Genomic DNA, 14,734 nt, shown 5'->3' with positions numbered 1-14,734 from the left:
GAGAGTCAGATCAGTCTGGGAGGGATGTGATGGGATGAGAGGGCGTGGCCTCCTAATCCAGAGTGATCCTGTGAGTCAACCTCAGTGCCGGTGAGAGCCAGATTAATCTACCAGCACCTCACTTCCTGAGGGACAAGAGGAATATACACACAGACGGAGGAGGCCAAAACCAAAAGCTGGATCATAGAGTCCAAACAGTACATTTAAATATTTCCTTTCGCTTCTACTTCTACTAAAATACCAGAGCTGAGAAAACATGGCGCTGCTGAGGTCAGGCTGGCTGTGGAGGCAGAGTGAGTACTGTTGACTGTTATGAAAGAGCCCAAACTTCAGATTCATCCGTTATCAAAACACTGTCGGATCTAATGTGAAGATTTTCCTTTTTTTCCTGTGTAATTATTTATCAATTTTCAAACTGAAGCTGTTTATTTAGACAAAACAAGACATTTTAAGATCAGACTGTGTTTCTGTGAACTTGTGAAGGACTTTAGTGTTTAGTGGGGGATTATATTTTATTTTCCAAAACTTGATCAAAGAGATATGACAGGAATGAAGTGGTAATGACATCCAACAAAGGCCTGTATACAAACTCAACCCTGGTCAGTGTCAACACCGCTTGTGACCACAAGGCTCCATTTTGTATAAAGATTTATAAGGTAAAAATATATATATATATATATATATATATCTGTGGCTCTATTGGGAGTGAACATCACCAGCTAAACTACAATTTCTTTTTTAGAACTTTGACATAAAATTTAAAAAAAGCCTCGTGAATTAAAGACAAGCACCTGTTTCAACCTGCTAACGGCGAAGAAATAACATCTTATTATACCGTAGGAGCTGCAGACCGATCGATTCTGGGTTTTTGAACTGAGGTCGATGTTTTAAAAATCTGCTAATGAAATATTATCTGATATTTAGTATTAGAAAACGAATCGATAAAAAAGTTTTGATGAAGATCCTTGAATTGGTTTTGAACAGTGAGCGGGACAATTAGTGTGCAAATGATGTACAAGCCAAGTCTACAAATGATGTGTCTTTCTATTTGTATGTTTCGGGATTCATTCAATATCACAACTTTCAATATTCAGCTGTAAATTCGAATGTTGTTTTACTTCACGACTGGATTTCAAACTGGACTCACCAAACATTTTCTCGAAGGCCAAAACAGGAGCTGTTACGAAACTGGAGCCTTTGTAATTTATAATCCCATTAATAGTCCCTGGCCATGTCTTTAAGTAGCTTACCAAGGACAATCAATGGGGATGCACCTGCTGGGGAGGAAAAACAAAAAACACTACGTCCAAAAAAGCACGACAACAAAAGAAACACACAAATCACCTGAGCTAATGAGGGGAGCTTTTTTGAACTCCTTTTTCTTCTTCTAGTCAACAGAGCTGGAAATCAATCAGTAAACTTCTCCCACAACCATCTTCTTTTTTTTTTTTAAACCTTTAAACGTCATGGCAATATGTGACACTGACGACTCGCGTCTCCTCTCCAGCTTCCGTCCTGAAACGCTGGAAGTTAAACTGGTGCGACCTCTGGATCGACGGGAGTCTTTGCTTCTACAAGACGGACAGCAGGCGAGAGCTGGAGTATCGCGTCGGCCTCAAAACGGGATGTACAGACGTGCGGTCTGGACTCGAATGTGGAGGTACGAGTATGAGGCCGTCTTACATATAGAACCAGATGTGACTTTAGGATGCCTCACTGTTCCTTCATCACACGTCTCCATGATGAACATCCACGCAGATAAAAAAAAATACAAGAGGGGACCTGAATTGCCAAAAGTAAAAAAAACAACAACCTGTGCTCGCAGTAGTTTGCCAGTTTAAAAAAAAAATAATTTAATGTCTTTTTCCTCATTAATTTCTCAGTTTCATTGGCCGATCTCGTCAAAAGTTAGTGGTTGTATTTGTCCTTTGACTCGTCTGTAGATGTGACCCCACCCGAGAGCAACCCCAGGGAGAACCTCATCGGGGTTCAGCGCCGAGACGGCTCCACCCTCAACCTGTGTGCCAACTGCGAAGACGAATCCATGCAAGTACTTCGCTCCATCATTTTAGTTTTTTTGACGAGCGTCCATCAGCTCCTCACTCCTGTTTATTTCCTTTTTTTTTTTCAGAGCGTGGAAACTGACTCTGCTGGAGACCCGAAGGAACCCGGTGAGTCCTCCGTCTTCTCTGTGATTAGTGAACTCTCAGTCTGTGTTTGGTTTTTTCATCCCAGTACTAAAAGCAGGATTATTTTCTTCTTCTTCTTCTTCTTCTTCTTCTTCTTCTTCTTCTTCTTCTTCTTCTTCTTCTTCTTCTTCTTCTTCTTCTTCTTCTTCTTCTTCTTCTTCTTCTTCTTCTTCTTCTTCTTCTTCTTCTTCTTCTTCTTCTTCTTCTTCTTCTTCTTCTTCTTCTCCTCCTGCAGATATTCACATATGACCCGTATGACGACTACTACCAGTCCGTCCCCATCAACAGCTACCACACGGTCTACATCACACCTGGAGCGGGTCCGGGTACGTTAACAGTGAAACACGGGATTAATGTGTCACCTGGCCCTCAGATTATTCCTATTATTACCAAACCCAAGATGTAAACAAGGAAAAGAAAAGCAAATGTGCGTCTGCCGCTGAGGACACAGCGGTCATGTTTTTTGGCATTTCTTTCTGGGGATTTAAATGTGTCGGCACAGCTGTGTCTGATTCACGGTGGATCAGATTGTAAACTGATTATCGTATTTGTAGACTCGTCTTATTTAACTGGAACTATTTTTGGGACTCTAGAACAGAGTAAGGCTAATAAGTAAATAAAGTCAGCGGGCCTCATGCCCACCAGAGCAGCGCGAAGCGGCATTCACACTCTACCTGCTAATACTACACCGTGAAATTACTCCACTACAAGTTAAAGTCCTGCAACTTAAGTAAACGTATTATCAGCAAAGTGTACTTAAAGTATCACAAGTGAAAGTACACACTGCAGTAAATGCTGCCAGTCAGAGTTTTAATATTAGATGTGATGTTTCTGAATTTATACTCCTGTTTCATTATTATTTTCATTTTACTGCTGCAGTTTATTTTAACGACTCTTTGTGCTGTCGGTTAGTTTAATCCGCAGTTATGCATCATATTCTATAATAACATCATATATTTGAATTGTTTGTGTTCTGTAAGATCTCTAAAAAGTCAACAAGCTCAGAAAAACAAACGGGGCATTTTCCAGAAATTCCAACATTTTTTTTTTTTTAATATATAATATTTAACTGAAATAGTGGTGTTTATAAGTCATATAGGAGCATTTAATACTTCAGTTTATCATGAAAATGTTTCATTTGAAGATATATGGTTTTCACTGAACTGGAAAGAGGATAAAAAAAAACAACAACAACCAATTATAAAATGTAGGCTAACAAATAAATAGTACAATATTTATCTAAGTAGCCTAGAGAGTTGCATTAAATGGAAATACTGAAGTAAACTACAAATAAATCAAATCTGTACTTAAGAACAGCTATTTGAGTAAATGTAGGCTACTTACTTGAAAATGTAGTATTTCAGATGACAGTTACCTGCAGCACACGTGACGTCACTTTGTATCAGGCCAACACAAAAGAACAAAAAAAACATAAGGGACATCAGGTGTCTTACGTCACCCCAAAGCGCAAGTAAATAAGCAGCGTACTTACATCCACCTGAGATGTCAGACTCAGGTGTGACCCGTGACGCGTTTCTTCGCTTCTGCTTGACGTCACGGCGGCTTTTGCGTCGTGTTGAGCCGACTGTTCCTCCGGTTACGCAATGACAAAGCATTTTTTTTAATTTTTTTTTATTGCGCATAAAAGTCCTGCGATAAATGAAACAGGCACCTCAGCACACGACATGCAAACTTTTTGAGCCGCCCCCTTTGCACTTCCGGGTTCACACACCTGACGACAGCCAACAGTGCCGCCCCCTTACCTGAACACGTGACCTCTCGATATGACGGCTTCTGATATGTGTAGGCTATCCAGTCATCACAAAATTAGGTGTATATTATATCAGTCTCAAAATATACCATGAAATAATTGTTTTGGTCAAATATATATTTTTAATTACGCTGAATAGAGGGAAACAGCAGCAGGTTAATTATACATTATTAGCATCATAGAGGTTTTCATGTGTTGCTCATTCACTCCACATTTGAAACTGCCTTTAAAAATAAATGGGACTCCAAATCGAACCATGTACTCGTAGGCATCTTATTCATAAATGAAATGATAAAGTGTGTCTCGTCTTTGCCGTTCTTTCAGGAACCCACCAGGTGATCGTTCAGAGGGACCCGTTCGACAGCGTGGCCGAGCATCTAGCGTTGGGATTACTGGCGGGCGTAGCAGCCGGGGCGGCCATGCGCTCCTTCCTCTGGATGCCCTTCCTTTTCTGCTGACACATTACTGACCTCCTGTCCTTTTGCACAGAGCGCCAACAGAACGGTAGCCGGACGTCCAACAAGGAACGTGTAGACAAAAAGGCTTTTTCATCATCTTTCACTTAATCTCTTTCCTTATCGTATTTGCTCTGATAAACAATCACTTATGTGGTTGTTCTGTTTTGTTTTTTTTTGTCTCTTCTGGATCTAAGAAAAACCCAAAGAAGCTGAAAGGCTCTGCTCTGTATTTATATGTTCTTTTCACTTGTATATACAGCACCACTTAATCTACTTGTGAACATCTGCAAAACTAGAAGTCAGTTTTGTATCCAAATGCTCTTTTAACTGCCGAATTTTACACTTTGCAAGTCTACAAAAAGTGTAGTGGATTACGTCATGTATTATAATAAATATAATTAGTGGATCTGATCTCTCTTTGTTTCATGCAACAAAGTGCAACCAGTGAATAAAACGATATTATTTGAAAACAATTCAAACTCAAAGTCCACAAATTGTCCAACTGTATTCATTTCAGGGCATTTTGTTTGAGTTACCTTTGGCGTTAATGAGTAAAAACCTGCTCCGTGTACAGATGAAGACCATGTGACGCTGTTGAAAGCGTAGCGTGTTAGTAAGTGGACCTCGAGTTGGGATTGCTTTGACAAACTCCAATTTTCAAGGCCAACAGTGGAGTTACGGTTGACATTGAATAAAGCTCGCAACAGACTACGACTGCATCTCCATGACAACCGAACAAAGTCCGTGTGCTGATGAAGACTTCGAGATGTGTCCGAAAGCTCCAGAAAAAGTGGGATTTATTTTCAAACCATTATTTCCAAACCACAGAAAAATTTAGTACAACACATTTTGTATTTATTATTTTTGTTTATATCCAAAATATCTCCCCAAAAAATATGTACACTCTGCACGAACAAATGAAGACGAGGAGAGAATCTGTTTCATTCTCATGCTGATGATAATCACCTCAACACACAGAGAGAAGATTAATATGTTTATGTTCATCCAGTACATACAGTTAATGTATATTTTATAAACTCTACTTTATTAAATTGTACTAAAGAGAAGAGACGGCCCAACCACGTGTCCTCAATACCAGTTCTCATATCTTCTCTGAGGTTGCTTTTCTTTAGACTTTTCTTTTGTCAGTAAAATTACCTTCTAACTGCTAAATTATAACAGAAGAGATGGATTTAAGTACTTCAGATTTTATTTATGTAAAATTTAACATGAGCTGTACGAGGCCGCTTTTCCTCAACATGTGTTGTTTTGTCATATTTCCCGATAACAGAGGTAGTGAGTGCAAACAGCCACAATTAATTTCACAAATTCTTGTTAAAATGAAAGTTGTTGCTGCCTGTAAAAAGCAGCAGCGGGTCTTTACAGTGAAGTCCAACTCCCAGCGACAGTCTGCGTCTGTCACTCATCGTGCAGCAGCGTTGTGACGCTCCTCGTGTCTGTCCTGTTTGTTGGTTTGCAAAAAAGCATTTAACTTTGTGCAGAACAACAATAACCCCGAGCTGCAGATGTCGGTGCGCTCTGATGATCAATAAGTGTGAGAATGTAGAAAACCCCCAACGCTTCATGATATCGATCACGGGGCAGCCGTCTTACACGCTCTGAATTCAAAGATCTCTCAAGGGCTCAATTTGGTGAATTGAAATTACTCTCCCGTACGTCTTCAAGATGAGCGAGTGTGTAGCAGCGTGTCTTCAGAAACCGTTACTCCTCCTTACACCTGACTCCTCTCTCGGCGTGTGCGTTCGTTTGCCGTTTCGCCTCCGCTCCGTCCTCTTTTAATTTTCCCTCCGCTTGAAGTTTTCGGATCAGATCGTGCGGGCCCTTCCCCATCAGGGCCGACGGGTGCCTGTAGGAGCCCCCCAGCCGGTCCCACAGGGTGAAGTACTGGCCGTAGTTGTAGTCGAAGAAGAGGTGGTGGTCGGTGTGGTGGGCCGAGCCGTTGACGACGCTCGTCAGGGCGCCGGGGACGCGGTAGTCGCCGTCGTGGATGGAGATGGTCCAGATGTTGACGAAGACGTAGAGAGCCAGATAGAGCACCTTGTGGAGGGGGAAGAAGAACGGGTAGATGTGGTAGGGGAGGCCCTGCATGAAGCCGTCGACGGGGTGAAAGGCGTGGCTGGCGAAGGGGGTGGGGATCTTCCAGATGTGGTGAGGTTTGTGAAACAGCTGTTGGGGAGCAGAGAGGTCAAATAATTCAATCATAAGTGGAATCTATTTGTTTTAATTATGAACATTACTTTGAGTCAAAGACTTCAAAACGTTTCAGACTAAATCACTGATTTATACTGATTTACTGTATCATTTATACCCATTCAAAATATCTACATGAAGCTTTTATGACGTCAGAGGGAAAGAAAAAAAACCTTTTCAATATCACTTGAGGTTTTTATTATTTTAACACGTACAAAAGTGGCCTGCAGGACCGCGAACAATGAAGGAAGAGGAGCCAACGTCTTCATGTCATGAAGGTTAAACAGGCCAGAGAGGTTCTCCAGGCCAATATCATCAGCTGATATTCTTAGATTACAGATATGTTGTTGTCAGGGAATATGTCAGCTAAACAGTGACGAAGAAATACACTACAGATGTGAAACCTAGACGCATAAAACCAAAACTTCAAACAGGATTTGACTGAATATAATTTAAAATATGTGAGAATTTTTTTGGGGGTGAATTAGCCCTTTAAATCTTCATCATACATTTATTGTACATATTTAGAAGCTATATTCAGGCTGACAGTACAACATCGTCATATCATCTACATTGTGGTAATGTAACGGAAAGTAAAAAGGGATTTGGATCCATTTCTATACTTTTCAGCAAGTGTGCCAGTGTAGCTAAAAATAATAAATAATAATTAAAAAAAGCTACACAAACAACAAAAACAGAAACAAACTCACCTTATAAATCCGCTTATGGTGCAGGAAGCGGTGAATCCAGTAGATACACATGTCAGTGAAAAACAGGAAGGAGATCATACTGAGGAGGAGCCCCGGCCAACCTGAAAGCACAGGCACGACGCATGAAGTCAACTAAATTACAAAACAACAACAACAACAACAACAAAATGGCTCTTCATCTTACCGAGCGGAGAATCACTGACGTTGTCGTACAGCTTGCTGTATCCTCGGACTTCAGCGAAAAACAAGGCCACCGTGGGAACGCTGATCCACGGCAGAGAGGTCATCGCATATTTGATTTCCCTCCGTACCTGATTCTGAGAAGGACGAAATAAATACGCACGTTACAAAATGCATGATGAAATAAATCCAGAGGGAAGAGAAAGAAGAAGGTGAGGCAAAAAAAAAACAAACAAAAATCAGATAGAGAAGGCGAATAGAAGAGTTTCAGGTGACGATGAATACTTTTGCATAAATGTAGATCAACCTGCTGTAACTCGACTAATTACAACAGCTACAGAACATAAAGAAGTACAAAATATTAAATGCTATATTTCTGGCATTTTATGCCACAGTAATAATTTGCAGCCTTTACTATAAATCTATCCTCCCCTAACAGACACAAAGTTCAATTGATTGCAAAGCGCTTCATTAACTTTAGTACTATGAGGATCATAAAATGAGTCACGGGCTTCATACCTCTAAGAAATGTGGGTGTTTCATCAGCTTGTGGTCGAAGATGAAGAAGTAGCTGACGGCTCCCAGGCCGAGGTACAGGACCGCTGCCCCGAGGTTGGTCAGCACCAGGAGGCTGATGATCTGCCGCAGCGCCCCGTCCTCGGGCCACGACGCCGGGTACACGTACGGCGTGAGGACGTAGTGGTCGGCCACATTCAGGACAAGGTCCATGGTCCAATCTGGAGAGTACAGATATGTTGGCCTTTCTTTTGTTGTTCAAATACTCAGATGTGTGTGTTGATCAAGCACAATTTTACAAATACTTTTTTTTTTTTTTTGTACTAAACTGACTGGGGAGGTTGGGCCCCTCTGACTTTCTTCAACAGGGGCCCCCTGCAGAGTCTAGGATCGCCACTGATCATAATATACAGATAATATTGATATATTCCCCAGCCCTGCCTCTGCATAATACATATTCCTGGTTAAATCAACCTATTTGATTATATATCGCTCTGATCCTCAGTTATTGATGAGACAGACTGGCAAATACTCTCCCTAACTAATATATGTAACCCAACGAGAGAAAAAGCAGTTTTCAAACATTGCTGAAAAATACTAAACATTTCGACATAGTTCTCGTCGTGAAAAAGGACTTTTGATTTAATTTCTGTCGTGAAAAATGGGTCCTTAATTCACATATTCGTCATAGAGTTCAGTGACGCAATAAATTAGCTACTGGATATTTGATTTAGGGCAAATTACCGATGGATTTAACATCTAAATATTAGTTCATTAGGACATTTTACAGCCGATACGTGTGCTTTAATTCTGTGAAAACAAATGTCACATTTACATAACGGTAAGTACCTGACTGATTGTTACATGAAAAGGTAAATATGTTCCCGCTTTTATAGATTAAAAAGCTGCAACACCGTGTAATATGAGCAAAACAGCGAGCTTCCCTGTCATTGCGTTGATATCAAGTTGTACGTATTTTAAATAGTACTGTACCTTTTCCAGGTTTCTCGTGTCCCGGAACAACAGCGGAGGGATCTGTACCACACTAAAGGCGGGCGAGCGACCAATCAGCACCGAGCTTCCTGTTACGTCACACAACGAATATCCAATGAGCGATAGGGTACTCATCACGGCAGGTTTGTTTTGATTTCCTATTGGCCAATTGTGGGATCTGCTCATGGCGTTACAGAAACAACGCTACCTCACTTAAAGGTGCTGCCACAGCTGGAACATCAGGACAGAGGCTTGAACGAGTCTAAATTAGTTTGAGTAGTTTTCAAACTTGCACATGTCGTGGTGAGACCAACAATAAAACGGACCCAGATATACACAGTCCCTTGTACAGAAACAACACTACCGAACCTCCTTTACAAACATACAAAAATTACAATTGTCTGATTTATATCAAACGTTTACAACTCACTGGAAATAACTTGACAGCTCATTTTAAACTTTGGGAGCCACTGTGCACTTCGGCATGTTCCACTACTTTATTATTATTTTTTTTTACTAGTGGTAGTAATAGTACCCATGATTCATTTCATTTTAAAACAGAACTTATATGTAGTTGTAATAGGACGGAGAAATGAAACTGTCAAAAGCCGAATTTAACCAAAGAGAACACATAAACTTAAGCAGTTAAAATTAAGTCCTTTCAGTGTTGTATTTTAATAAAATAGCAAGGGGAAGTTATTTTGTAAAATGTATGCATTAGGTTTGGCTTACTAGGATGTAAGATATGACTTTGACCTACCTGGATTTATGATCATAGTTTTCTTTTATTGCATCTTCAGGCTGCAATAACAGTAGTTACTTTACAATTGTAATAGCTTTGCCAGCTTCTTAGCCTCATTGTTTTGACTGTGACATTCGGCCTTGTATGACTTTCGGTTGTTTTTTTTCCTGCCAGTTTCTAACTGCCAGTATTCTTGAATATTTAACTTTCAAATAAAATTGAAAACATGAAATGAAACAGTTTTGTATTAATGGCAGAGGTGAAACATTTCTCGCTGCCATGAAACTAACATCCAGCCACAAGATGTCACCAGCGCTCCAAGGTACAAGTGAGAGCAGGCCTCAACCATGATTGATAGATTATTTAATGGCTTCAGGCATTGTAGGAATATTCAGAAATATTATAGTGATACCTCTGGAAATTAGAGTACTAAAATGTACACAAATTCAACATTAGGCACTCTATTACCTTTTATATTAGGGTGCATGAATATTATAAGATAGAAACAGCAGGAAAGAAAATGTGTCAAGATTTTAATTGACTTCATCAGGAAACTCAGTTAAAATTTTAGGGTATTCATGTTCTTCATAGCTTGATTTTCCTTCTAATTAAGACAATATACTTCCTGTTTTTTCCTGTTGTCATCTTTTTTTTTTAATCTATACCCACATTTAAATAAGTCACTATGAAAGACTCCTGAATTATTCATTATCATTATTTATCATTATCTTCATATCTTCAATATCATTATTGTTTTCTATTCTTTCTTAATAGTTTTACTTTTATTTCATTCTTTAACCTTAAATAGAACCCATTTACATTTGTGATTACTCTTCATTATGATGTTTAGTTCACCACTAGGGAATGCCAATTCTCATGTGCCAGGTTTACAGTGATTTAATAAGCATAATAATCACTGAGATTTTCTCTTTGTAAATACAATTATATCAAAAAGGAGATGTAGCCTCTATGCTCTGACAAATGCAAACCAATTTCAACTCACGTTAAGGGGAAATGGCATCGCCTGCTTGGACTGATTATATCAGTTGTGTACCAGCGCATACGAGTAAAAGAAACCCTGTTTATTCGACTGGAACTATCTCTACTTCAGAGGAAAGTTGGTGTTTTGAATAGAGCGAGAGTTGTCTAACAGGCTGTGAAGGCATCTCCCTCTGTGTGCAGACAAACATGAACCAATCAGGATATCTGCAGAGAGGCAACCCTCATGCTGAGCCCCAGATAACCTGCTGCTCATCATCTCCTCAGTAGGCAACAACTGTGGATGTGTCACTCTGGGAAATGTAATAATAAAAAAAAAAAAAAAAAAAAACAACAACGGAGAAACTTGTCACAGCACCGTCATAGTACAACTTTTTAAGCCATTATTTACAGAATTTGATTATCTTGCTGGTGGTTTAACGTGACCTCAGATTTCAAACTTCACCTGTTACAAGTCATATCTACTGTAAGGAACTGTCACCATTGTTATAAGCAATAAAAACACTGTATTTACCAAGTTATTACCTACGAATACATCATAACCAATACAAATGGTGGCCAGTTTACCAAGAAGGAGACCAAAGCTCTATTAAACAGAAATTAACCTTTGATTTTACCAATAATGCACCTTTTTTCAACAACTTCCAGTTTCACTTCAGTGATGAAGGGGAATACACAATACCTCTGTTGCAGTACATTGGTCACATGATCCTTCGTCACGTGACTTTTACGTGCGTGTAAGTTTCACGCTTACAAAAACGTGTAATTTTCACTTCTCACGGTTTTCTGTAGTGAACGTGCGTGTGTATTTCACGCTTTGCCGTGAGGTTGAACTCAGCAACACCATTGAGTATGCAACCCAGGCTCAAACAAACACCACATCTTTCACACTCCACTTCTAAAACAAAACAAAACCAGGAGGACCTGCCACCAGACACTTGTAAATGAGATGATACGCAATCCTGTTTTCATTTACAAACTTGATCCTGGTCATCCTTGTCAAAAGATTGGATCAGACGATGCTGCATATCAACCAGCCAAACAGCCACGAGAAGCACTTCACCTCCTCTTTGGAATGGGAAACTGCAAGCCCCAGCTGCTACTGTTTTGTAAGTGTTGGGCTGGAGCTGCATCTGCTCATAAATAACACAACCTCATACAATTTCATGACACCAGAATTAACTCCAAAATTCAGATTTCTCTGCATGAATGCTGCAAATATACACATGTTGTTGTTGTTGTTGTTGTTTTGACCACTTATTCCTCCAGTATTATAGCCACTGACTGAATAAGAGACTTTTTGCTTTAGAGGCCCTTTGAACATGCGAGACTTCCCCCACAGAAACTGTTATGATATGTTACTCAGTTGAAGAGTTGCTGGTTGCTGAGCTGTTAACCTAACAAACAGGTGCATCAAACTTTACCGGCAGCAAACTGCTTTTACTCACAAACAAAGCACTGCAACATAAAAGTGATACTTAACTTAAAATTAAAATAAAAAGACACCACACTTGACCTCACTTATGCAGTGAATACAAATGCTCGCAGTTATTGTCTCTACACCGAGGCCCACAGCTCTGTCCACCTGTTGAATATCAATTCAGCACTGACTGGTGCTCCAGCCCTGTTTTGGTCTGTCAAAATGTGAAGCTCTTTGTCTGCCTGCTTGTTCTCGAACAGAAAATCTCTGTCACATTGAATTCTGTAAGTACAATCTTTTAGGCACATATTTACAACATAGAATTTTGTCATTTAATTAAAAGCACTTGACATTGATCACCACCTCATTTGCAAAGTTTGTGCAACGTTATAGTGAAAATAATACAAACCAATTTTAAAAAGTGTCTTTCCATGACGATCAAGAATATTTATATCCTGAAACTTTGAAATTCTTAAATGCATTTGATAGAAATAGATAAAAAAAAAGAAGAAGTAAATGATTAAATTGCAGAGTACTTCCAGTCAAATGTTCATTTTCTTAACTCCAGCTCTGTTCCGCTGTCTTGACTTTTCTTATTTCTGCAGGGGAAAAGACCTTTTCATTAAACACCAGGCAAAAATCATTACTTCCTATTGAACATGTTTTTTTGTTTTTTTATTGTTTAAGACAACAAAATTAGTGCAGCTCCTGACAGAGCTCCTTGAGTTATTATCCAGAAAACAGTGTTTAGCCCCCAGTGGAACAAGCAGTTCAGGACTTCTTGTAACCAAAAAAAAGGGACTAAATTTAAAACGGAGTGTTTCAGATGTGCCGTTGGGAATTCACAATGTCACCCACTTGAGGAGTTAATTTTCCTACAGGGAGCAATAACTCGTTATTTTCAGGGTTTTGGGCATTTTTGTCACTTTTATAGAATGTAGAGGACTAATGCTGCTTTGAAAAGGAAATCCTTTGGGTTGTGTTTTTGACACGAGAGGTCGAGAGCACAATGTGCCTGGTAATCAGTCAGTTTAAGTTGTGAAATCACTGTTGCTATGGTGACTGAGAATCAAATTGAACTTTGCCGTGTTCCCCTTTTCAAGAACGACAAGTGGTTTGAGTTTTTTTTAGTTTTGCATTTCACTGTTGAAATATGACAATTTTTGTAAGAACAGTAATTTAAAAAACGGCAGTAAATTTGGCATCAGTGAATATTAATAGGAAATACTTTGTTAAATAAAATGTCTTGAGGAAATTGTGAAAGTGTTTTCAAACTAAGCATGGTCTCATTTGAAGTTACCATCGCCTCAAGGCTTCCATATAGTGTTGTTGAACATGTAGATTATTATCAGTTCCTCAGTGGTCGAATATTTGTAATGATGAGATTTGGTACCTCAAAATGGATTAAACAAATTTAAAATACATTTAAATGCAAATTGTGTTCAGGCCACAACGTGCTCCACCCACTCCACTTTGATGATTTAAGTTCTCACTCATCACACAGGTGGCACTCCCATCTCTTTGAAGCCATCTATTTGTAGATCCGGCACATCCTGAGAGGTACAGTCTGATGTAATTCTTCCTCACAGAGGAGTGAAAGAAAATGCTCTTTGGAGAGGGGGTGGGGTCTCTAATGTTGAAGGCCAATTTGTGGCAGAACATGTTGTCTTTTATTTTTCACTCCAATTTGAACTAACTAGAAAATGAAAAGTGTTTCCTTTTCCTTTTGTCAGTAAAGGAGCCTCGGACTTCCGTCTGTTTATTGCTTTTAACGTGTTGCCGACAAAATACGGACTGAAATTAAAAGTTCCTGAAATAAAAGTGTTGCATGCTGTGGTTTATGCTTGTAAAATGAAATAGATCTCAATTAATCCAAAAATCTGGATAGCATTAAAGGTCAGTTACTTTAAAGTAATTGTTATATTTTAATTTATTCTGTGCTTTTAATTTGAAAACATAGTCTAAGAAAGCAAGAGTAGTCTTGTAGTCTTTAGATTTCAATATATGATATAAGTATATGTTTGATGTATTTATTTGGATAAATGTTACCCAAATCCAGACTGCTTGCTAAAGCAGGTTTCTGGTCCTGTTCTGTGTTCATACTAGAGAAGCGACAGAATGTAACACACTCAAAAATGTGTTCAATATTTCCACAATGCAAAGCACAAAACAAAAAAACAAAAAATCAAAGAGCTATGTGACAGTTTAACAAGGAGGGCGACCCAAACCCACAGCACAGGAGGCGGGAGGTTGAAACAAAAAAGGCAAGCCTTTACTTACAAGACTGAAGCTCTCGGGGAAGAACAAACACAAACAGGCAGCTGAAGAGGAGAACGGCTGGGCGGAATAAAGCAGATGGGCTGATAGTCCGACGAGGCACAGGTGAGAACAGGATCTGGTGGATGATGTAGGAAGTCAAGCGCACACGGCTGCGACAGATGAGTGACTACAACTAAAACAGCCCGGGACTGCAAAAGAACAAGAAACACGACGAGCAAATAGAAACAAAGGGCTGAACCGAGACAAACTGATGTCAAAACTAATA

At 39.4% G+C, this 14,734-nt stretch overlaps 2 protein-coding genes across 4 annotated transcripts; one reads left to right on the top strand and one right to left on the bottom strand.

The window, feature by feature from the left end:
• Positions 1 to 256: 256 nt before the first annotated feature.
• plekhb1 (pleckstrin homology domain containing B1) lies at positions 257 to 4,418 on the top strand. Of its 2 annotated transcripts, none has more exons than XM_069709692.1 (6): positions 257 to 293; positions 1,508 to 1,660; positions 1,944 to 2,046; positions 2,132 to 2,171; positions 2,425 to 2,509; positions 4,285 to 4,418. In XM_069709692.1, the coding sequence occupies exons 1-6, from the start codon at positions 257 to 259 to the stop codon at positions 4,416 to 4,418; spliced, it is 552 nt and encodes a 183-aa protein (XP_069565793.1). The 2 variants fall into 2 exon arrangements, with proteins under 2 accessions (XP_069565793.1, XP_069565792.1); XM_069709691.1 differs by having other exon boundaries at positions 2,425 to 2,515.
• Positions 4,419 to 5,202: 784 nt separating this feature from the next.
• On the bottom strand, positions 5,203 to 14,635 carry sc5d (sterol-C5-desaturase). Of its 2 annotated transcripts, none has more exons than XM_069709704.1 (5): positions 14,470 to 14,635; positions 8,039 to 8,256; positions 7,524 to 7,656; positions 7,340 to 7,440; positions 5,203 to 6,605 (listed from the first exon to the last, which is right to left on the bottom strand). In XM_069709704.1, the coding sequence occupies exons 2-5, from the start codon at positions 8,246 to 8,248 to the stop codon at positions 6,141 to 6,143; spliced, it is 909 nt and encodes a 302-aa protein (XP_069565805.1). In that variant the 5' UTR covers positions 8,249 to 8,256; positions 14,470 to 14,635; the 3' UTR covers positions 5,203 to 6,140. The 2 variants fall into 2 exon arrangements, with proteins under 2 accessions (XP_069565805.1, XP_069565804.1); XM_069709703.1 differs by lacking the exon at positions 14,470 to 14,635 and adding an exon at positions 9,029 to 9,449.
• Between the last annotated feature and the right edge of the window lie 99 nt (positions 14,636 to 14,734).

This window comes from Brachyistius frenatus, unplaced genomic scaffold (genome assembly GCF_029030835.1).
Source record: "Brachyistius frenatus isolate BFR_SWC_R1_liver_20210118 unplaced genomic scaffold, ASM2903083v1 Contig_84, whole genome shotgun sequence".
In the NCBI taxonomy this organism is placed as follows: domain Eukaryota; kingdom Metazoa; phylum Chordata; class Actinopteri; family Embiotocidae; genus Brachyistius; species Brachyistius frenatus.
The sequence above is the reverse complement of the archived record's forward strand: the minus strand, read 5'-3'. Positions and strand labels throughout refer to the sequence as shown.